Here is a 22665-nt window from a genome sequence, read left to right on the forward strand (position 1 = left end):
AAATACAGTTCTACTTCTCGCTCTGCTAGACTCAGAGCAGAATAGCAGGGATCTTTGCCAGAGCCGGTACCAACCTAGCACAGTAAAGCTGGTAGTATAAGAGCTGATTCCCACATCATTGGATATTTCAAAGGTGTACTCGCCACTGTCCTGCATTTCAGCAGCATAAAACTTGAGTTGGGCAACATTATTTTTAAAGCTGATCCTGTATTTTTTGCTGGCAGGTAGTGGCTTTCCGTCTTTGAACCATTTGGTTTTTAGCTCTGGAGTGCCTGTGACAGTGTACTCCAAAATGGCTGGGTCTCCTGCTGTCACCTGAATCACTTCGGATTTTTCAATGATTTTGGCAGGTTCTACAACAGAATTAAACAATCAGTGTTAAGGACAAAAGTAAATTGCTCTTCCTCTTAGGCGGGAGACAATGCAGAGGAAATGGCACTCCTCCACTGACCTTTAACTGCCAGTTCACCAAAACAGGACTGACTTCCTGCATCGTTCTCAGCCACACAAGTGTATTTGCCACCAGAGCTCAGCTGGACACCAGTAATTTGCAGTGTTGCTAGCCCGTGTTCAAATGTCACTCTCACTTTGTTATCATCTTGAATAATGTCTTTGCCTTTCATCCACATCACAGAAATAGGCTCTGACCCTTTAACCACAGCCTGTAACGTAACATTGTCTCCAGCCAGAGCTGTCACGTTTTCAATTTTCTTAACAAAAGAAGGTGGTTCTAGTTCAAAGAAAAGAGATAAAAAGAAATACTCATCTGCTACATCATTCCATGAAATCCGCTGCACAAGATGAGAAAATGCGCACAGTATATGACACAATTCAGTTAAAGAGCAGGCGAAGGAAAGAGCTACATTACCCAGCTGGAAGAGTAATGCAGAGCCCTTTAAGCCAAGAGTTCTCTTTAAATTCATAGGTTTGATGTCAGGTAAGAGTTAAGATATGCACAGAGTTTTAAGAGAAGATACCCTCCTCTCCACCCACCCGCAGAAATCCAAAGACAAGACATTTTAAGAAATAAGAGGTTCCCTGCAGTGAGCGGAGTGTTCTCTCTCCCACTGACCTTTCAAGATATATGTTGCACTGCATATGCACTTTCCAACTTCATTAGCTATGATGCATTCATATTCACCAACGTCCGCACTATTAAAAGACGACACCTCCAGAGAAACAACCGCTTTCTGAGAGGTCAACCTGTATTTTTTACTACTGCGGATCTGTTTCTTGTCTTTGTACCAGCTAATCTCAAACGGTCCGGTGCCAGCAACCTCACACTGAAGAACGGTGTTTGTTCCCTTCACTACCTCTGCTGGTTCAAGTGTTCGGACGAAAGATGGAGGCTCTATAAAAGCAGCAAGAAATGATTAATTGCCCATGCCAAAATAAAAGGAAGATTGTTCTCAAGTGTGACTGTCAGCAGCATGAAGAACAGACCTTTGACAACTACTTCTGTGGTGCAGCTGTCGCTTCCAACCTCATTTACGGCTTCACATGAATAGCTTCCACTGTCATCAACCTTCATCTCCCAGATGTCTAACACAGCCACAAAATTGACAAAAGACATCTTGTGTGTATTGCTTTCAAGGATTTTCTTATTGTCCTTGAACCAAGAAACCTGGATTTCAGGAGACCCTTTGATTTTACATTGAAGCCGTGCAGAGTCACCCGGGGTCAGTAAATAAGATGGATCAACCTTCTTCACAAAGGATGGTGGTTCTAAAAATAGGAAGTAAAAAAAAAAAAAAAAAGAGGAAGGGAAGAGGAAAGAAAGGGAGAAGAGAGGAGGGGGAAGGACAGGGGAAAAAACGAGGTAGGGAGAGAAGGGGAAAGAAAATAAAAGAAGCCTGAAATACAAAGACTGGTTCCTAGCACCAGAACAAAATGTGACTTTAGAAAAAGATCAACACAACAAATGCTGAGCTGCAATTCTTGTGGTCTCTCTTGCCCTCCCCCCCCTCCGCCTCTCCCCCACATGCAGGAGCAACTCTTGGATGTGTTTAACAAAAGAAATATTGAAGCAACGCACAGTGCATTGAAAGGCAGCTGGGGAAAAAAGCAAGAGATGAGTGGAGCTGATGGAAGATCTGAGGGGAGTTCACAGCATTATTTCACCTCAGAAAAGAATTTGCCTGAAAAAAAAAGAAAGCGGGACCCGAAGAAGGGAAAGGTAAGTGGGACCTAAGACTATCTTACCTCTGACTGTGACACTGGCCGAAGAGGAGCTGCTTCCTGCCTCATTTGAAACGGTGCATACATAATGGCCGGAATCCTTGAGTTTAGCCAGAGGAATTTCAAGTGAGGCTATTTTGTCTTCAAAGAAAATTTTATAATCTTTGCCAGGGGGGATTTTGTTTCCATCTTTTGTCCACTCTACTCTTACTTTCCTATCTTCATCTACCTGGCATTCAAGACGTATCTTCTTATTGACTGCTGACTGCACTGATTGCAAAACTTTAATAAAGTGAGGCTTGTCTATAATAACCATTTCAGCCTGGCAAACGTCAGCCCCAAACTTATTAGAAGCTTTGCAGGTGTAAATCCCCCTGTCACTGGTGGTGAGAAGGGAAATTTCTAACATGTGCTTGTTTTCTACTTTGGAAATCTTGTAGTGGTCCGAAGATGAAATGGTTGTGCCGTCTTTCTGCCAGGCGACGTCAATGACTGGAGTGCCCGAAACGGTACACAGGAACTTGGCGCTTTTGCCCACAAAAGTGGTGATAGATTCAGGTCTGGTAAGAAACGTTGGCGGAAGTGCTTCTGCAAAATAAAGGGGTTCATTGTTATGCAGAGATGGGGAACAGATTATGCTGTTTCCTCATTTGCCGGGGACAGAGAACAGAAAGGGCAGTCTGCCACAAGTCACTCTTAAACAAAAGAAGTCAGCAGCGAAGGAGATAAGAGGTATTAAAGATCATGAATTTAAGCTTTTGGTTTTGTACTTGGATCTATATAATGTTCCAGAGCTTAAAGGCATTTTAGCTCTGGAGCAATGTACAAACTAAAGGAAATAAAACTGAAACCCAGAAATTCCTTTCCTAAAAATGACACATTTGTACATGATTCCCTCAAGATAGTCAAGTTTTCTTATGTTTCACAGTTTGCACATCCTTCTTTAGGCTCTAGCATCTGACAAAGACATCTTAGCAAAGATCAAAAAGACTCTTCCCACAAAAAGTCAGAGTAAAAAAAAATAAATAAATAAAAATAAAAGATAACCAAAAAAGCCCGCAAGATGCTTAAAAAAAAAAAAAAAAAAGAGAGAGAGAGAGAAGATAATTGCAGAGTTATTTAATCAATAGATTAAAAAAAATAGTTTTGCAAATTGTAACACCGTTGAACTGTCTGTCTTTTGTTTGTTTAAGAGGACCTATCCCCCATCACACAGAGTTCCCCTTGGAAACGGCACCCGCACGTTCAGATAAGTGCAGCTGCGTAGTCTGCCTCACAAGTATGTCTGCAGGATAAATGTAAGATACAAGGATAATCACACTACCTACTACACCAAAGAAGTCAGATTTAAAATCATACGTTTGCTCATTGTCTGCAAGTGAAATAAACCTTCAAGAATGTTATCACAAAGCAATCCCATTTTACTGACAAGCTAGTTCCTTCCACTCTTTTGCCACTTTGTATTCTCTCCTGAAACTTTTCACACTGGTTCTCTTTTCTAGGTACAGAAAGCATCTAAAAGAGCATTTTTGAAAATCACTTTTACTTGTCAAGATTACGTATGGATTACACATAACAATAGCAATCAAGAGCCTCACCGTAAATGTTTGCGAGTATACCAGGGTAACCATTTCAAGATATCAAGATATTTAAGATATTGAATAAAAAAAGAAGTGTCTGGGACTCTGTACTTACCAGTTACTGTTAAAAAGGCTGTAGAGCTTACGCTGCCATGCTGGTTGGAAGCCTTACAGCTATACTCTCCACAGTCAACAACCTGAGGCCGTGGGATCTCCAGCGTGGAAAGGTAGTTGGAGGAGCGAATTGAGTATTTGTCCCCATCATAGATCTCTCGGCCAGCTTTGTACCACTGGAACTTGACATTAGGAGTAGTTTCTACTTCACAGGTAAACTTGGCCACGTGGTTTACGGCCACCTCCAGAGGTTCAAGCCTTCTTCTCAGGATTGGTGCAACTGAAATCAGAAGCAGAGATTAATTCAAAGCCATGCCCACTATAACTGTGAAAAGTAAGTGAAGGCACTAACTGAAACAAAACATGTGATCTTGCAATCCATATAAGATATAAAGGAAAAAAAAAATCTGTAAGAAATGAAAGTAGTACAAAGTTCAGTGGACAGATTGCAATGGTGCAGAATAACATCAGGAAACACAGTGGTGAAACCACAAAAGTGATGTGCAATAGCAACATGTAGTAATAATGCAATTCAAACATATACCACGCCATCTTGGAGCCATGCAAAGTGACAATGTGAATAAGAGATTGTGCCAAAACAGGGCAACGATCTGAAGATTGGATGCAGTAGTGATGAAGCGTAAGAGCAGATTCACTTCCTGGGTGACAGTGGAATGAAGTGCTCAGGACTTCAGTGCAGTTCATCCTGATCTTGGCTGTATACTGTGGAAGTGAGACACTACAATGTGGTAAAAGAAAATCATGAATAAAGAGAGAAAGGAGACCCTCTGATTAGTGCTGTGATTGTATTAGTATTGTATCCGTATCCAAAGATACAGATACATAATGGGGCAATTTCCTTAGCAGAGCAGTGTATTAGAAAGGTGGTCTTTTATCCCCATAATCCAACCTCTTTTAACAACTGTGAGCTTTGCTGTTGTTGTTCTTTTTCCACCTTGATTCAGTGCCTCACAAGTGTACTCTCCTTGGTGGATCTCCCCACACACTTGGCTGATCACTAATTTGTATGTGTCTTGATCTTGCAAACACTTGAATTTGTTGCCTGAAGACACCAGTTTACCGTCAAAGTACCAATTCACCTCTCTGACATTTGTTATGACAGACACCAGAGTGACACTCTCCCCTTCCTCCACAATAGTGTTAACCAGCTTGCTGTGTATGATAGGGTAATTCTCTTTACTCAGCTCATCCTCTAGATTCACACCTTTAGTTTCCAGACCCTCTCTGCCCTCCTCCTCATGTATTTTTTCCCTTTTCTCCTTCCTTTTCAGTATTTCTGTGGGTTTCTCAACAGGAACGCCTGCAGGGGCTACATCAGCAGTGGCTGCCGCTGCCCCCACATCCTTGATTTGGCCATGTTCCATCAGAATGTTGACTACTTCAGCAGACAAAGGCTGTTCCAAGGGTATTTCTGCCTCTGTAGTTCTCTCAGCCTGCTGGGGCTCCAGCTCAGAAGCTTCATCAATGGATTTTCCTGAGTTAAGTGAATGAGGAGGGCTTGGCAATGCTTCAGGTTTTTCATCTGTCAAGAGGTGCTTTTCTTCATAAACAAGAGAATAGAAAGCCTCCTTTAATACTTTTTTCTGGTCAGCTATCTCAATGTCAACTTCTGCAAGAGAGACTGGAATTTCAATGGGATTGAGTCCTCCTGCGGTCACAACATAGGTGCACAAGGCATATTTATGTTCCTTGGTGATTTTTAGTGCCTGTACTTCAATGCTTTCTTTATCAGCCAACCACTCTGAAAACAAGAGGTTTTGCTCACTTATCACTGCAGCTTTTAGTGCATCTCTGATTTGGGACTTTATATCTAGGTGACAGCTCTTGGGAACCTGATAAGTGAGCTGGCTCTCTTTGGTAAAGGCTTGGCTTGTCCAGAACTGGTTAGCATACATCATTTCACAGGGCTGTCTTCCTACCTTGGAATACTGCTTAAGTGGGCTAGCAAGATTGATAACGTGTTCTTCCTCCAAAGGCTGGTTTTCTTCTAGTAGTAAGGGAAATCTCACAGCCTGTCCCTCACGGATTCTTGCAGCAAAATCTTCCTCTGCCGCTTCCAGGGCAGAAATGTTCTCCAGGGGGACAGCATGACCCCCTGTGCACGTCAATTCGGAGGGAAATCTGGGTTCAGCCTTTAGCTCTCCTTGCATTGCCTGGAAGCCTTCTACAACTTGAAAGTGGTCACCATACATGACATAGCTCTCAGTGGTGCTTGATACCTGTTGAAAGGCTTGGGAAACTTCTGTCTTCAGAGCAGCCATCTGTTCTAACTCCTCTGGGATGACTTGCTCTTTGGGCAAGAACATCTGTGCAGCCACAGTTCCAAGGCAGCCTGGCAGTGGTGTTTCAGTTGCCACTTCAGATGAAACACTTTGGGGGCCACCAGGGAGGGTCTGCACCAGCTCTGCCAGAAGCTTGTTGTTCTCCTGCGTTGTGGCTGCCTGGGTCAGCATTTCTTCAACACCCTGCACAGCAAGGCAGGTTGGTGGCAGGCTAGGTAATATGCCCTCCTTGGGCAGCATGTGCTCCATCTGGCTCATCTGGAGCTGGAGGAGAGCCTGGGGTTCCCTCATGGGCTCAAGGCTAAGGGTTCTTTCTGCAGTGGGAAGCTCACTGGCCTCCTCATAGGACGTAGGACTTTGGTCCTCTGTCACCATGGAGTGCTGCAAGGCTGGACTCTGATTGCACACAAGATGCTCCTCAGGCAGCACAAGGAGCTCAGCAGAGCATACAGCCTCACCCAGTGAATTCACTGCTCGGCAGATGTACAGCCCAGTGTCCTCCTCAGTGCACTCCTGCACTGTCAGGGAGCCCGAGCCATCAGGATGGTGAGCCACAAAAGAACGTGCATCCAAGAAAAGTTGCTCATTCCCCTTGAACCACTTCACATCAGGGCATGGCTGCCCAGCTACAGTGTACTCAAAGACAGCGGTGAAACCTGGTGCACACTGCACACTGTCTGGTACCCTGGCAAAGCAAGGGGCCCCTTGTGCCCGCTGCTGCACGTGGAGGTGGGCACTGCACGTGGCCTCACCGTGCACATTGCTGGCTGTGCACGTGTACTTGCCCTCATCCTGCATGCCTGCATAGGGGAGGATGAGGCTGTGGTCATTTCCAGCAAACACTAATTTACGATCTGTGGAGGGGGTTAGCTTCACACCATTGAAAAACCACTGGATTTTGGGTGTGGGGCTTCCAGTAACAGTAACAGACAGCCTAGCTACATCTCCCTGCCAGACTTCAACATCTGAGACCTGTCTGAGGAAAACAGGTGCACTGCCCCCCTCCTCCATTTTCTGCTTGCTTTGACTGGAGTAAACTGGTTTTTCAGACTCAAATTCAAGTGTTTTTTCTGTATCGGGCAACTGAAGGCTGCTGCTGTAGCCTTCACTTCTTCCTTCCTCAGAAGACACAGTAAGAGAACTAGAGATGTCTGTATGGGAAAAAAAAAAGTTTAGTTTTACTAGAACGTTTAAGTAAACACTTAAAACAGCAATAAGCAGCTAAGAGTAACGTACAGCTGTGTTAGTGCTGTATACAATACAACTATTTTTGTATATCTGGAGTGTTTCTTACTACCATACAGCAGGTACACAAGGTTCTCCTTCTATCAGATACTTACCATACACAGCAACCCATGCTGTGCTGTCAGGTTAATTAAGAACTTGCCATATAGATTAACGTGGGCATCTCATTAAACTTGACATCACAGTATGGTTTAGACATAACCTCATGGATGATTTAGTGAACACTGAAAATAACAGTCAAGCAACAGTGGCGCATTTCACAAATACAGTGGTATGAGCCTTATTTATAGGCAGACACATACAAATAAATAGAACAGCAGTGCTAAGGCCCTGATTAATTCAAAATACCAAGAAAAAGCAGAATGTCAGATTCCAAGCTGGAAAAAATATAAGTTTTCAGCACACCAGCTCTTCCTCTGGTATAGTTACTTAATCTCTTTCAACTCTTGCATGTAACACAAGAAACTTCTGCTCCCTCAGAAGAATTCTCCTGTTTTTATCAAAAGAATCTTTAAGTTTAAACACTGTTATTGCTAAAATAATGAGTTTGCATTCTTGCTTTACTATCATTTATTTGACTTTCTGCTTTTAAGTGGCACAACTCTGCATATTAAAACTCCTATAATACCAGAAAAAAATAAGAGCACTTTGTTTTTTCTTCTTGCTGTTGTGAATTTAGACCCTTATGTGATGGATCACTTAGTTCTAATGGTGGTTTAAAATGTGAGGAAACAAATGGAAGAAAGAATGTGTTGTCCTCACATTCTTGACAGCAGAAACATCAGTGAATTCTGAGGTTTCTGGGAATGGAACAAGATATCCAAGAAAAGCACAGCACAAAAGAAAATCTTTAGAAATCAGATATTGTTGTCCACCCAGAAACAAATTAGCTCAGTTGTTGCCCATGATATTTGATGTTGGATGGACACTGAAGTTGTTAAAAAAGAATGAAAGAAGTGGATAAATATCTCCAGTTATTCTAATGATGAACCTTGATAACTTTTCAATTGCAGCATCTTAAAATCCAAAATTTATTGTGAAATAATAACTTTTGCTGTACTCAAATAACAATTATGAAGAACAGAATATGCCATACCCAATTCTTTCACATTAGCTCTAGCAATTATTAACCTTTCCACAAATGCCAAAGTATACATGATATAGCACTATGCATGGTGACTACCTGAAGAGAAGAGATGCTTAGATGAAAAAGAAATTACACCAGTCCTTTAGTAGAATCTAACAGCCTTGTTAAACCTGTAGGACAGCTTCCTCGAAAATTCAGTGTACTACTAAATTTGAAGATGGACAGCTGACCTGGGCCATGAGAAAATATAAAAATTGCAGAAGATAAATTATAACAACACACGAGATGGCTTTATACACAGGAATGAAGAAAAAGTTAATGCATTTTGGTTTTGTTCCTGTATATTTATGCCAGAAAAAATACACCGATTTTTGTTTTTTTCATATTGTAGCTGTCTCTGAAATGAATAAAATACAGGAAGCAGTGGACTTAAATAGTTTACATATTTATTTCACAAATTAACCATACATGTTAACATACAATACACATTGATGACAAACATATGTAATCCATCCTTTTTTTTTTTTTTTTAAAGATACATGATTTGTGAAAATGAAGAGCTTAAATTTGACAGTGAATTCATAATTTTTTTAAAAATTCCTATGAAGGTACAAGGAGGAGAGGTGGTCAAACATGGCACAAGGCTATACCAAATATCACAGAGGAAGCTTTCTCAAACTAAATTTTTTCAGATTTCTACTATAGTAGCACTGGTTGGATCTTCATAAGCACACCATAGTGCTCCCGGCCAATTTATGAAACTTAAGTCCTTTAAACATACATAAATCACAAACAGTACTGCACAAGTAGACATAAATATGCCCTGCCTTATGTCTCAGATGTGGACATGAACTGGGACTTATTTGGGTACAAGGTTTTGAAGCAGGATCATTTTCTACTAAAAATTTCAGTTCATGAATCTGCAAATTAAACACAGGTCACAATCACTTAGGACCTAACCAAAGGCTCTCTGACCTCATTGGCTTTAGACCTGAAAGACCCTTCATGTCACAGCTGACACAGAACAGAACAATTCATCCCACTTTTCCTAGGGACCTCTGCTGCCTAATAATCTATGCAAGGAATGGATAAGGACACATCAAGAAACAATTAACACCATCACAATGTTGGGTCAGACACTCTCCCTTCTCTTTCCTACCACCATTATCTATGAGAAATTACAATTGCCTCCGCCTACTAACAACATACTTAAATATTTATTACAGGGTCATACTGGGAAGAAAATTAAGTGACATGATTATACTAGCCTAATCACTCCAGTCATTTTCTCCACATGCTGGGTCATTAGAACTAGCCACTCCTGCAAGTCATGTTTATACTGTGCAGCACAACTGGGCAAAATGAATCTTCTGATCAAAAATTACTATAAACGATGGAATAGTTTTAAAGATTATTGAGGTTTTGAGGCATACTGACCTCAGTGTGAGAACGCACAGAACTCAGAAATAAGAACAAGCATGACCATTACTGAATATACTACAGGAATAGCTTTCTCACACTTAAAATCATCATGCTCCTTGAAGCAGTTTGCAAGGCAACTGACAGTAATTTGTAAATAATCTGATTTTTCACAAAATTAAAGTAAAAATAATTTGTGGTAAGGGTTCTTAAACTTTGGTTTCCGTGCTGGCATATAGGCATCTGTAAAGCTGGTGCATGCATTGGCACTATTTAAATTCTGCTAAATATTAATAACTTTAATACTTTTAACATGCTTGCTCATTCAGTTTAGCACTGTTGATCTAAGATTAATTCAGTTCTGATTTAATTATGTGAACTACTGCTGACTCCTCTTCCTAAATGTTAGTATTAGTTTAAGTACAAAAATATATATTCATACTGAGAATGATAATGTAAAAATCTCTTCTGCTGAGAAAATGCCAAAGGTAACTGAATACATTTTATTTATTTCTGGTCACCTTGAAACACAGCACTCTTATCTGTTACTAATAATTGCTTTTTTAAAAAAGGAATCTGTATTCATTTCTAATGCCTAACAAGAATACTGCATAAAATTTGTATTTTAATGCTATATATATTCAGTAAGTGATACTGGAATATGGGGACAACAAAAAAATTATATTAATGAATTTACAGTTACATAATTGATGTATTATGCTCCCTTTCCTTTCTCTTTAACTTTTAAAGATACAGTACAAAATAGATTTTTATGTTTATTACTTGGTAATAGAGTAAAAATCCTGTCCAGTCCCTACTAAAGCAAAGCCTTCTCTTCCCATTGTATTAATTTTCTTTGCTACAGAGTAATCCAATTGATATAATTAAAAAAAAAAAAATCAGGTACAACAAAGTCAGTAGAGTGAAGTTCATGGTAATAATAGTTTTGCAATGATAGAAACTGTAAACAGGATTTGAATTATACTCACATTGTCTGACACAACATTGTGAGAAAGGGGTGTATCAGCTTAAGGTGTTATTTCATGGAACTATGTCCAAACTAAAAAGCAGGCCAAAGTTAGTATTGTATAACCATTAGTCTACAAGCAAAAGGCAATTTCTACATTTTTAGGTGATTTCCAGCCTATGAATTACAAAAACAATAGCACTAGTACAGACACAGGGCTATATACACTATACAAAACAAACAATTCCTGCATATGAGTGTTAATTGAAATATCTTTACAAGAATGAGTAAGGAGCTCGGGAGGAGTCTGAAATACACCTCAGTTCAGAAAGTATACACAAAACTTATTCACACTGTAAATCTCACTTAAATTCCTCAACAAAAGCAAGTTTAAGTGAGATAGAAATATGCCCACATGGGGTGAACTTCATCCCTAAAGAGATGAAATACAATGCCCCTAAAATTACTGTTGCATTTTTACCTGCAGTGAGTAACAGCATAAAACATTTAGTGTTTCAAAAGAGACTCTGAAATAAGTTATGGAAATTCAGTACAATGTTAACAACGCACAAGTCTCAGCAGTTCCTACGCTGTTAATGGCTATACATTTGTATAGCCCACTGTCACTTTGCATCAAATTGTCAATAGTAAGGCTATGAAAACCGCCTTCCTCTTCCTGCATATAGTACCGGTCCCCTTCCAACAACATCCCATCCTTGTACCAATGGACACTCGGGTGAGGGGAGCCAGTTACGAGACACTGGAAACATGCTGATGCACCAACAAATGTACTGTAGTCAGAAATGAGCGTCAGAAATTTGGGAGGAACTTCTGCAACCTGGAACTCAAAGCTGCAGCTCTCTGTTTCCTCCACCCTAGACTCAACCTCTTTCTCTTGGGATGGCTCTCTGGACACATCACAATTAATGCTGACAGTCTTATCCCCTTCCACTTCATGCTCTTGTTCAGTCACCTCAGGTCTCCCAGAGTCCTCAGCACATGGCTTAAACTCACACTCCATCTTTACTTCTGACCATTTTTCTGACGTCTCAGTCTTACTTAAAAGCAAGTCACACTTCTCAGGCCTCTCTGGTTCACTGCCCATGTGTGTCTCACTGCTTGCCACAGCACTTGCTCCCTGCAAGTCACTCCCTGTGACTATGACAGAGCCTTTACACATCGCTTCTCCAAGCCTATTGATTGCCTGACAGTGATACCAGCCACCATCAGAAGGACCTACGTTAAGGACCTTCAGGCTGTGAAGTCCTTCTTTCTGACTTACTACGTACTTCCCTGCAACAGGTGTCACACAGGTGTTACCTCTGAACCACTGCACCACTGGGACAGGCGTCCCTGTTACCACACATTCGAAGACTGCCTCTGAGCCTTCTGTAACTTTCACATCTGTAAAGGGCACAGCAAAGCGGGGAGGCATTTCGGTCACTTGGAAATCAATTTTCACATCCTCATTCTCCTCTGAGGTGAAGCCTGAAACTTGTTCCAACAGGGCAAGTGGGAGCACATCCAGGGAGACAACCATGCTCTTCTTATCCGGGCTAAACTCGGGACTTGTTATGATTTTGACCTGCTTCTCAAACTCTCTCACCTCATTCTCATCCAGCTCCACTTCCAGGAGGATTTCCTGTGGTGAAGGTGACCGTGAGGATGTGTTTTCCTCTAGGTCAAACTGTATAACATGCTGGTGGGTCACAGGGGGTGGCAGTGCTAGTGATTGCCCATCTTCAGGCAAAACTTCCACCTGGGCAATGCTTTTAGCTTCCCCAACAATGTTTACTGCATGGCACAGGTACTGTCCTTCATCGTCTTTCTGAATGTTAGTGATCTCCAGCACACACTTGTCCCCATCCTTCTCTACCCGCACTCTCTTATCCACTTCCAGTAGGGATTTATTGTGATACCACTTTACTCCTGGCTCAGGCACACCTACCACCTCAGCCACAAAACTCAGTGTGCTGCCCTCATACAGCCTCCTCCTGCTTAATGCCTTCAGGAACGCGGGTGGCATCTCATTGCCTGATGGCTCTCGGGCTTCACGAGGGGTCCTAAACACCTCATCCCGTGGTGGCTGCTCTGGAGCCTGATACCTTTCCTCGCAGAGGGGAAATACTGCCAGGGCATCCTTATATTCCCCAATGGGTGTCCAGTAGCTCTCTGGTGGTGTGATGTCCCCTGATGCTGAGTGAAGTCCCTCAAAGGGTGTGAAGTAGCACTCAGAGGATGTGTTGTGCTTTGAATCACCTGAGGGTGTGGAGTAACGTTCGGGTGGCACGCTGTAGTTTGATTCCTCGGATGGTGTGGAGTAGCGCTCAGGTGGTGTCCTGTACCCGGAGCCCTCAGATGGTGTGGAGTAGCGCTCAGGTGGTGTCCTGTACCCGGAGCCCTCAGATGGTGTGGAGTAGTGCTCAGAAGGTGTGGAATAGCGCTCAGGTGGTGTTCTGTACCCAGAGGCCTCAGATGGTGTGGAGTAGTGCTCGGGTGTGCCGAGTGGTGTGTGGTAGGATGCTGATGAGGCAGTTTCAAAGATCTCCACTGAGGAGGGAGGTGTGTAGAAGCGGTCTGAATCAGGTGACTCCTCACCACTCCCACTCTCCAATTCTATAGATATTTCTGACTCAGGAGAGAAGGGCCGGATCAGCTCCTGCTGGTTTTTGTAATAGTCATAAACTGCGCTGAAGGTAACCTCCTCCACTTCCAAGGAAGTGATGGTTTCTCGCTGTTCCTTCTGAACTGTGCCTTTGATATTTGGAGCTTCCTGGATCCCTGTTGACCTTAAATACTTAGCCAAGGATAAATCAGGTTCTGGCTCTGAGACCTGATCAGCACTGGGCTCTGGACCTGCAGAAACATCTTCCCACTTTTCTTCTCCATCCAGGCTGTTCTCAGAGGCTTCTGTAGTGGAACTTCTCTTCTTGGCCCAAGAGTCCTTTTTTTGTTCCTTCTGTGCCACAGAATTATCCACTGTTAAACCAAGTATGAGTTTCCCAAACGAGAAGTCCTTTGTTCTGTTTGGTTCCTGCTGGGTGTCCCCAGGCTTCCCCTCAGGGGAACCTGTGCTTTCTATCTCACTAGTGGATAAGCTCACACCTTTTTCAAAGACCTTTTCTATCCTGAAGCTGCCTTCCTCCTCTGCCTGATGCCAGGTCTGCGGTTTCTTCTCCTGTGCAGCTTTTTTCAAGTCACTGATGAAGGTGTCACTCCCGAATTCTGTTGGCTCCAGTCTCTCCTCACTCTCCCTCACATGCATTTCTTGTACTGTTCTTTGGAAATCTGCAGAGGACTCCAACAGATAACTGTGAATCTGTCCCTCAGGTGAATCCCAACAAACATTTGCCTCTGATTTGTGAATTTCTTCAGCAGATGTCCGCTCTTCAGCAGATGTGATACTGCCAAGGTTCCCATTAGAGATTTGCAAATGAGGCTGCCTGATTTCTTCCTGAACACTGACTTCCTCCTGCTGCATACCATGACTTGGACACAGAACCTCACTCAGAGACATCTCTTCCACAAGCACTTCACATTTGTGCACAGGGGAGATGAGCCCAGCTTCTCCCACCTCCACACTCTCTAAAGCTGTGGTAATTTGCACCTGCTTTGTGTTTTCCTCATCTGGAAAAGGCTCCACAAACTTCTTCAGATCAAATATGATACTGGTCTCATCAGTCTCAGATGGCAGTAACTGCTCTTTGAAATGTACGTCTGAATGAACCTCAACTTCTTCAGTAAATTCCTGACCTGAATTTTCTATGTCAGGAGGAGGAAGAATTAAATCCAAAGAGTAGATGTCCACATCAGACTCTCTTTCTTGCAGTAGTTGTCCATCAATGTTTATTTTATGTGCAGCTTCCCCAGCATCAATCAATTCTTCCTTATGAAGATGGTCATCAACCTCAATGTCCTGTTCAATATCTACTGATCTCTCTTGTTCCTTAGCCCATTCCTCCTGCTGCTCCTCTTTTAGGAGACCTAATGGGTCTTTTGAAGGTGTGCTATTGTCCTGTAGGTGGGGCACACTTGGCTCGTCAACAAGAGACATGTCAGAAGCCATTGCCTCCCAAGCAGAAGCATCACTGTCCTCCAAGTAGTTGTCAGTCTCTTCTTGCATCAGTGCTGATATAGCAGCAGAGAACTTTAGATCCTCGTGCTCCTTTGCCAGAGTAGACTGCTCAGAGGCAGGCATTTGCCGTTTCATTTCTGTAAGAGGTGACTTCAAGATATCCCAGGATAAGCTGTCTGTGTTTTGTGCCACCTTGTCACCTTCAGCCTCCAGCTCCTCTGAAAAGTGGCCTGAGTCCTTGGCCACAAGTTCATACTTTTCCCTGGATGTGCTTGGGTGTAGGACAGTGGCATCAATTCCAAAGTCATGTTCCTCAGAGACTGCTTTTTCACTATGCTGTTCCATCTTAGAAATATCACCAGCATCCCTCACACACTCTTCTGCATAACCCACTTTCTGCTTTGCACAAACCTCCCTGACATCCAGCAGTATTGTTTCCCCTATCTTACTTTCTCCAAAGTCCTTTCCCACCTGCTCACCAGGTGAGGGAGACCACTGCAGGGACCAGGGTAGGTGGCCTTCTTCCTCCTCAGAGCACGTGATCTGTTCCTCTTTTTCCTTCCCAGGTGTACTGAGAAACAGGGCAGGGTTCATGGCAGGGAGTACCTCAGTGTCTCCATCCTTGCTATACAACCTTGATGCACTAGGTTGCACTGTAAGCTCAGAGGCTGACTGTGCTGTTCCAGCCACATTCTTGGCCACACAACAGTACTGTCCAGCATCTGAAACAGAGACCCCTTGGATGTGTAAACGGTGAGTGCCAGCCTCACATTTCTCAAAACTCAGCCTCTCACTGGCAGAGAGGTTCTGGCCATTCCAGGACCAGGTCACAGATGGTGGAGGCTGCCCAGACACACTACACTGCAAAACCACTGCCTCCCCTTCACAGCAATGGATATGTGCTGGGGCTTCTAACACAATTTGGGGTGGCTCATTTCTGACATCAAATGAAAACTTGAACTTGTGTCTTATGGCTGGCGCAGCATGGCTTGGAGAGGACTGCATGGTCTCTTTCATCTCTGTGTCTTGCTCCGGTGTTGGAGTAGGGGCAGTGATTTTGATTTCTACAGGCAGTGACAGCAGGTCTGAGTCTGGAAAAGTATTTGGCAGCCCCTGCTCTTCTGTAAAGGCCAGACTTACTTCCCTCTCCTCTTTCTCCACTTTTTCTTGTTCCTCTTCTTCCTCCTCTTCCTTTTCTTGTTTTTTCTTTTCCTCCTCCTTCTCTTTATCCCCTTCTTCCTCCTTCTCTTCTTTTTTGTTCTCCTCTTCCTTTGCCTTCTCCATTTCTTTCTTTCTTTCCTCTTTCTCTAACAACCTAACAACCTCATAGGCCAGCATCCGCTGTCTCACATGGAGTGCAGCAGAGGTGCTAACTGAGCCCAGAGGGTTGGAAATCACACACGTGACTGTGCCACTGTGCTGTGGGAGCAGGGGTGAGAAGGTTAGTGTAGAGCGGCACTCTGTGGTGTGTACTGCAGTGCCTCGGATGCGTCCCACCGGATTAGTGTTGTTGTACCAAGTGATCACTGGCTTTGGGAAGCCATGGAAGAGGCAGGAGAAAGTGACTCTCTGTCCCTCTACAGCCTCCTGGGGCCTGACTCCCTGGACGAAGAGAGGTGGGCAGGGCTCCAGGAGCCCACCACGTGCTTTCCATCTCTTCTCTGCCACCTTGGGCATGCTGTATTTTTCGACCTCCTGCATCTGGAAGGGCTTCGAGCCATCCATCTTGCCAAGTGCCTCAGGCGGGCAGGGCTTCCCAGGAGGACCCCCCTGTGGCTCGGACAGGAAGGACTCCTGCTTCTTTTTCAGAGCTGCCCTCTTTGCCTCCCGCAGCCGCTGCAGCTTCCAGCGGATTTCCTCATCCAGCAATTCCTCAGCATTCACCAGTTTTCCACTGCGCTCCCTACCACGTACTATCTCCAGATGGTGAGACTCCACTGATGGCAGTCTCTGGAAACGTATGGTCCGTACCCTGCCCCGGGCTGAGAAGTTCGGCAGCTGCTGCTCAGCCTCCTGGCCCTTGTCAAAGGGCGAGCCAGTGCAGCGGAGCACCACGCGCAGCCGGTCCTGGTGCCGCTGCTGCAGCAAGCATTCCCACCTCTCCTGCACTAACTGCACCTTCCCTACACGGCCCGAGTCTCGCTGCTCACTGCTGCGCGCCACCAGCAGTGAGGCAGCAGACTCAGCTGAGCCCTCGCTGTTAATGGCGAACACCCTGTAGCTGCCGGCATCGTGCTCTTGCACGTCCTGCACCTCCAGGCTGGCACGGTGCGTGTGCTCCTCGCTCTCGGTGCGGATCACCTTGCGGCAGTCCTGGTGGACTGGCCGATTGTTGTGGAACCATGCCATATGAGGTGGCGGGCATGCCACCAGCTTGCACTGGAAGACAGCAGGGTCCCCCTCCAAGACGGACCTACACTTGAGGCCCTGCATGAAGGTGGGTTTGCAGTTCTGGGAGCAGCCCAGCACCACCCTTCCCCCATGTCCCTCGGTGTTCGTCTTGCTGTGCCACTCTGGAAGAGAAGGGAGGAGACTGGGTTACAGTGTGCCTCGCTCTACCCATTGATTGATTGAAAAAAAAAAAAAAGCAATTGAATTAAAAAAAAAAAAGGGCATGCAACAGATTTCATCACACACCCAGGAAAAAAAAAAGGTAATTCACTCACCATATTTGTTCGAATAAACGCAACGCCTTGCTCTGTTTTAAAGATTGACACGAAAATCGTTCGTTGTCTGTTCTTTCTTCAAACTGTGGGAATTTCTTCTTGAACAAGCAAAAATGAATTTCAAAACAACACGTTCTTCTGTGTGTGTTTTTGCTGCCTGGAAAAGCTGCATGTCTTTGAGTGGCAAAGAAGAAAATCTTACCTGACTTGCAGACAGTAGAATAAACGCCCTTTCTGACCCCTCTGCTTGTAGATTAAATGCTCAAACAATTGAGAAAAAAATATTTTGAAAAGATATACAAAAAACATAAGTAATTAGCTAACATGAAATGAGAAGGCGTTTATTCGAACTAATACAGCCACTAACAGTGTTATGCACAGGAAAAAAAGCAAGCAACATGAACCACATATGCTATCTGCAAGCCAGGGTAAGAGATGTATAATGATGAATTAATGTATGTAAATGAAGTGCAAGGAATCAAAGGAAATGTACAGCTTCCACATACCCTGAACAACAAATGTATTCTAGCACAATTCATTCATTCAATAATGTTCATTGAACTGACTAGGTTAGGTTGATAACTTGCTTAAAAATAATGTGATTAAGATTTGTATAGCTTCTTACTGAAGTAAACTATTGCATGCATTCAAAAGGAAATTAAACAAATAAAAGCTCTGTGAACAGCTGCAAAGCATGAAGTAAAATTTCAAAACATGGCTGCAAAATCATAAATTTGAAGTTTTAAACATTTTAAAACTTAAATAACCTTATAATGCAGATAAACCTTTGCATATCAAAACAAACATGCAACATGTTCCAATATGCCTCAAAACGTGTCTGTCTTTCCCCATCAGACACTACACATAAGCAGATAAAAGCTTTTCACAAAGTTGCTAATTACTGGTACTAATTATTCAGTGTGACATCAGTAGTGACTGTACCTTTCACTTCCATTTCAATCTCTTCCTCTAGCTTCTCATACATAATTTTTTCAGGAGCTAGAAAAGAAAAAAAAAAAAAAGATTTTTGAGCTCAAATTGCCAATCAACAGTTTATGAAGTAAAACATTCAATCTCTTGCAAAGATACAGAAATTCACACAAATACACATAAACGCATGCCAAACAATGCAAATATTTATCTGATAAACATTGAGAAAAGAGCAACCGAATGCTTTCAAACTTGTTTGCAATGTATACTTTTCTACAAGATTTATGTTTTTTCGCAGGATGGGGGAAGGTTTCTAATGGAGCATGCCTTTATCATGCCTTAAATCCCTGAAGAAAACATTCAGCAATCCACAGGCTTATCAGATGCTTCTAGCTCTTTATCATCTCCCCGGGAAAGAATGTACTGGAATGCAATGATGCTGTGCAAGAGGAACTGATACTTGGAAGGAACATGCAGTTGCCAACCTGTCACTCTCAGATGGGTGCTGCACTCGGCTTGTCCTGCAGGATTAACTATTCTGCACTTGTATGTACCCTGGTGGTTCTGACCAACTTTCAACAATCTTAAACTGCACAGTGGCCCATCGTGTTTTAAGGAACACAATGCAGACTCCTCAACTATGAGCTGATTGCACAGCCAGACCACACAAGGTGTAGGCACACCCTTCATTATGCAAAAGAGTAACACATCGTCTCCTTCTTTTACAACGGTTTCTGAAGGCAGAGTTTCAAGAAACTCTGGTTTTCTGGCATCAGTTTCTGTGAAGTCTTCGCATGGCACAACATCAGGATAGTAGACCCTGCTTCTTTGCTTCTCAGCTTCATGTGATCTTTGGGATGTAGATATAAACAAGCTTGAAGTTTTCTTTGATGACTCTTGTTTAACTTCAGATGCTTTAAACTGACATTCTTTGGCTGCTTTAAAGCTTTTAGTATCTGATTCAAGGGTAATTTTTGTTACTGCTTTGGCTTGTGCTTCTTTAGCTAGGTAAGAATAAAGTTAGGAAAAGGATTAGGTCAGATGTTTTTCAGGAATAAAAAGCATCCTTACATTTAGACGTAAAACAGCTGTATTTTAGGTGGGGAAGAAAAACAAACATTAATTGGTTCTGAAAAGAATGTCCAGCATATTAAGGCTACAGGGCTACTAGATATGAGAATATGATATTCCTCCATAATTCCTCCATAAAAAAGAGCTTCCTTTCTGCTGGGACTAAGCCTAAATTCTACTTAAGCCTATGAGACCTTCATTACTTGGTTCATAAGGCGTAATACAAGTCTATCTTTGCATTCGAGAGCTTCAGTGTAGAAAATAGAAGCAGGCGATTATGTAAAGCACTTTACACAGCTCAGTAGTAAAGAAAGAAAATTCAACATGTAAGAGCCAAATCAATGTTAGAAGGTCAATGGCTTCCTCATTATTTTTCTGCTCTCAATATCTTCAAGTTTACAAATACGATCACACATCTAGTGTGGCAATAATGCATTTTTAGTTTTCAGTAGTGGTAACACAACTAACATTATAATATAATGATGTCAGGAGAAAGGGAAGGAGCTTGTATCTCGGGGCAAGTGAAAGGTAGAAGACAATTCAGAAGTGCAGTAATACAGAACTTGCACCCATTAATCCTTTCAAGCATATTGCCCGATATTGCAAGCCCGATATGTGGGAAATAGGTTGGACCCCTCCAGTCTGAAATGATCACATATGTAGTTTAACTGACATGCTTTATCTCTTAAACTTCAGCTTCAGGAATTCACAAAATGCAAAAATTCCTATCTGCCTGTTCTGCTTTACAGCTCACTTTTCATATCAGGAAAGATACAAAGAATCAAAAGACACAAAAGACTTCTGTTATTTGCTGGAAAGAGGTATGAAGTTACAACACTTATTAACAGAACCATAAATGTGGAGGGGAAGAACCAAAGCATAGTTACTAGAACTTTCTCAATTAAATATTGATTATTAAGGACATTTGAATGAGCCACAAGCTGTGATAATAAAGTTGCAAAACACGTCATAATTTTTAAAGTCAGATAACCACCTTTGACTGTTAGTATTGCAGCAGTTGTTGTTCCTCCATAATCATTATATATAGTACAACTGTACAGTCCTTGATCTATCAGCTGAGCATTTAAAATTGTGAGCTGTAGGACACTTCCATTTCGTGATATCTTCAATTTTTCTGACACTTCTATCCGTTTACCTTCGTGGGCCCAAAGAAACTCAGAGAAGAATTCATTTTCTAAGGCACATATGAACTGAGCAGTATCACCAGATTTCACAGTTAGGTCTCTGAGTTGCAGGAGAATCGCTGGAGGAACACCTTTTGGTTCTTGAGCAGTAGCCATAGAGATTCTGGTGCTCTGAGATGTCTGGGAAAGGACTGTTGTGTGCATGGCTTCTGCTTCTTCAACTGATGTAGCTTTCATGGTCAACATTTCAGATATGCTTTCAAAAACCTGTATACCCGATTCCTGTGATGGTTGTTGCATTGATTTAAATTCTTTTCGAAAAGCTTTTGTATTCTTCTTTGTGAAAGGAGTAACATGAAGTTCTGATATAGCCTGTGACCGCATAGACTCTTTTACATCTTTCCCAGAACTTTGCCTATCTAGGGCTTGCACTGTGTAATCAAGTAACAAAAAAAAAAAAGTTAGTATCTACAGAACTTTACTGAGCCATGCTCTGAACAAAGTCATACAGCATGGAGAAAGAAAATGAATGATCTTCATTTGAAAACTCAGCATGCCAGATGCACTACGCTCTTTACAGGAAGAATATCCATACACAAATATGAATGACAAGTGATGCCTAGTCTAGTCATGCAGCTGATAAATAGTTGATGGTTTTTTCTTCTTTGACTTGACCGTTTCAATATGAGATGTCTTATTATGAAACCTTTTATGAGGTATTCTCCTTTTTTCTTTCCCCCCCGTACAGAATAGGGTGAAAATACCTCAGTCAGTGCTGTAACCATTACTTAATTCCAAGCTTAAAAAATCTGAACTTCTTCAGTAAGATTATCCTTATTCTAAACCTATGTCAAGATAGAAATTCACAGATCTCCAGGTATGTTAAACAGAAGAAATGAAAGTGGTTGGGTTATAGATGATAGGTATTATTAACATTAGCTGCTAAAGAAAAGGTGTGAAAGGAAGAAAGAATATTAGTGACAGTGTGAAAGTGTGGTATACAACAAACTGAATCCCTCTGAAGTAAAAATGGGGCTTTACCTTCTGCAGTCACTGTAAGTGTAGCTGTACAAGTTGTTTCTCCAGCACTATTTCTTGCCTTGCAAGAGTACTGGCCAGCATGCTCTAGAAAAGCATCTACTATTATGAGCATAACTGTGCCTGTAAACTCATCAAAGTGGAACACTAAGTCTTTTGCTGGAAGCATGAGCTGTTGATTATGAAACCACTGGATTTCTGGTTTAGGCATGCCAGATACTCTAGCTTGAAATCTGACTGTTTCCCCACTGCAGACCCTGCAGCATGAAATAGGCTGGATAAAGATGGGCCTTTGGCCAAAAGTCTCCTCCTTAAGTGAAACAGATGAAGAAACATGCCAGTGGGACTCTGCTGTAAGATCTTCAACCTTTTTAAATCCTGAAAAGAAGCATGCCAACTTTTAATTTCTTTCCCTACACTACATTTTCTCTCTCATTCAAGATTTTTTTTCTAACTATTACAGCAAGAGCTATTCTAAAACATCATCTATAAAATTGCAAAAAGAAAAAAAAAAGGAAATAATTTATGGTTAAATAATAGCAAGAACAATATAAAACCTTAATAGCAAATTTTCCAGACAATATTTCTTCTTTAAAGCTTTGATCAGTATTTTATCAGATAGTATTTCCAGGTTATCCTTCAGGTCCTGTCCAACCCAGATTATTCTATATGTGAATGTGTTTTTTTTTTTCCGTCTTTCCAAGACTAATACGCACCATTGTTAACATGTTTTCAAAACTTACTTTCAAAGTAATATTTTTCATACAAAAACTCTTACTAGGTTCTCCTCAAAATCGAATGCAAGAATGTGAAAGCAAAGCACTTCCATCAGAAAAGAAGGTATGTT

At 42.3% G+C, this 22665-nt stretch overlaps 1 protein-coding gene across 1 annotated transcript in view; it reads right to left on the reverse strand.

Moving 5' to 3' along the window:
• Nucleotides 1–22665, reverse strand: part of TTN (titin) — a gene marked incomplete at its 5' end in the record, with an annotated part of 236845 nt that overhangs the window by 180944 nt on the left and 33236 nt on the right. Inside the window, 7 exons of the mRNA XM_079538876.1 lie at nucleotides 75–353; nucleotides 452–730; nucleotides 1073–1351; nucleotides 1444–1725; nucleotides 2203–2766; nucleotides 3874–4152; nucleotides 18577–18633. Coding sequence (XP_079395002.1) covers nucleotides 75–353; nucleotides 452–730; nucleotides 1073–1351; nucleotides 1444–1725; nucleotides 2203–2766; nucleotides 3874–4152; nucleotides 18577–18633 — 2019 coding nt within the window. The remainder of the gene's footprint in view (nucleotides 1–74; nucleotides 354–451; nucleotides 731–1072; nucleotides 1352–1443; nucleotides 1726–2202; nucleotides 2767–3873; nucleotides 4153–18576; nucleotides 18634–22665) is intronic.

This window comes from Tetrao urogallus (assembly GCF_951394365.1).
Source record: "Tetrao urogallus genome assembly, chromosome: 8".
Lineage (NCBI taxonomy): Eukaryota > Metazoa > Chordata > Aves > Galliformes > Phasianidae > Tetrao > Tetrao urogallus.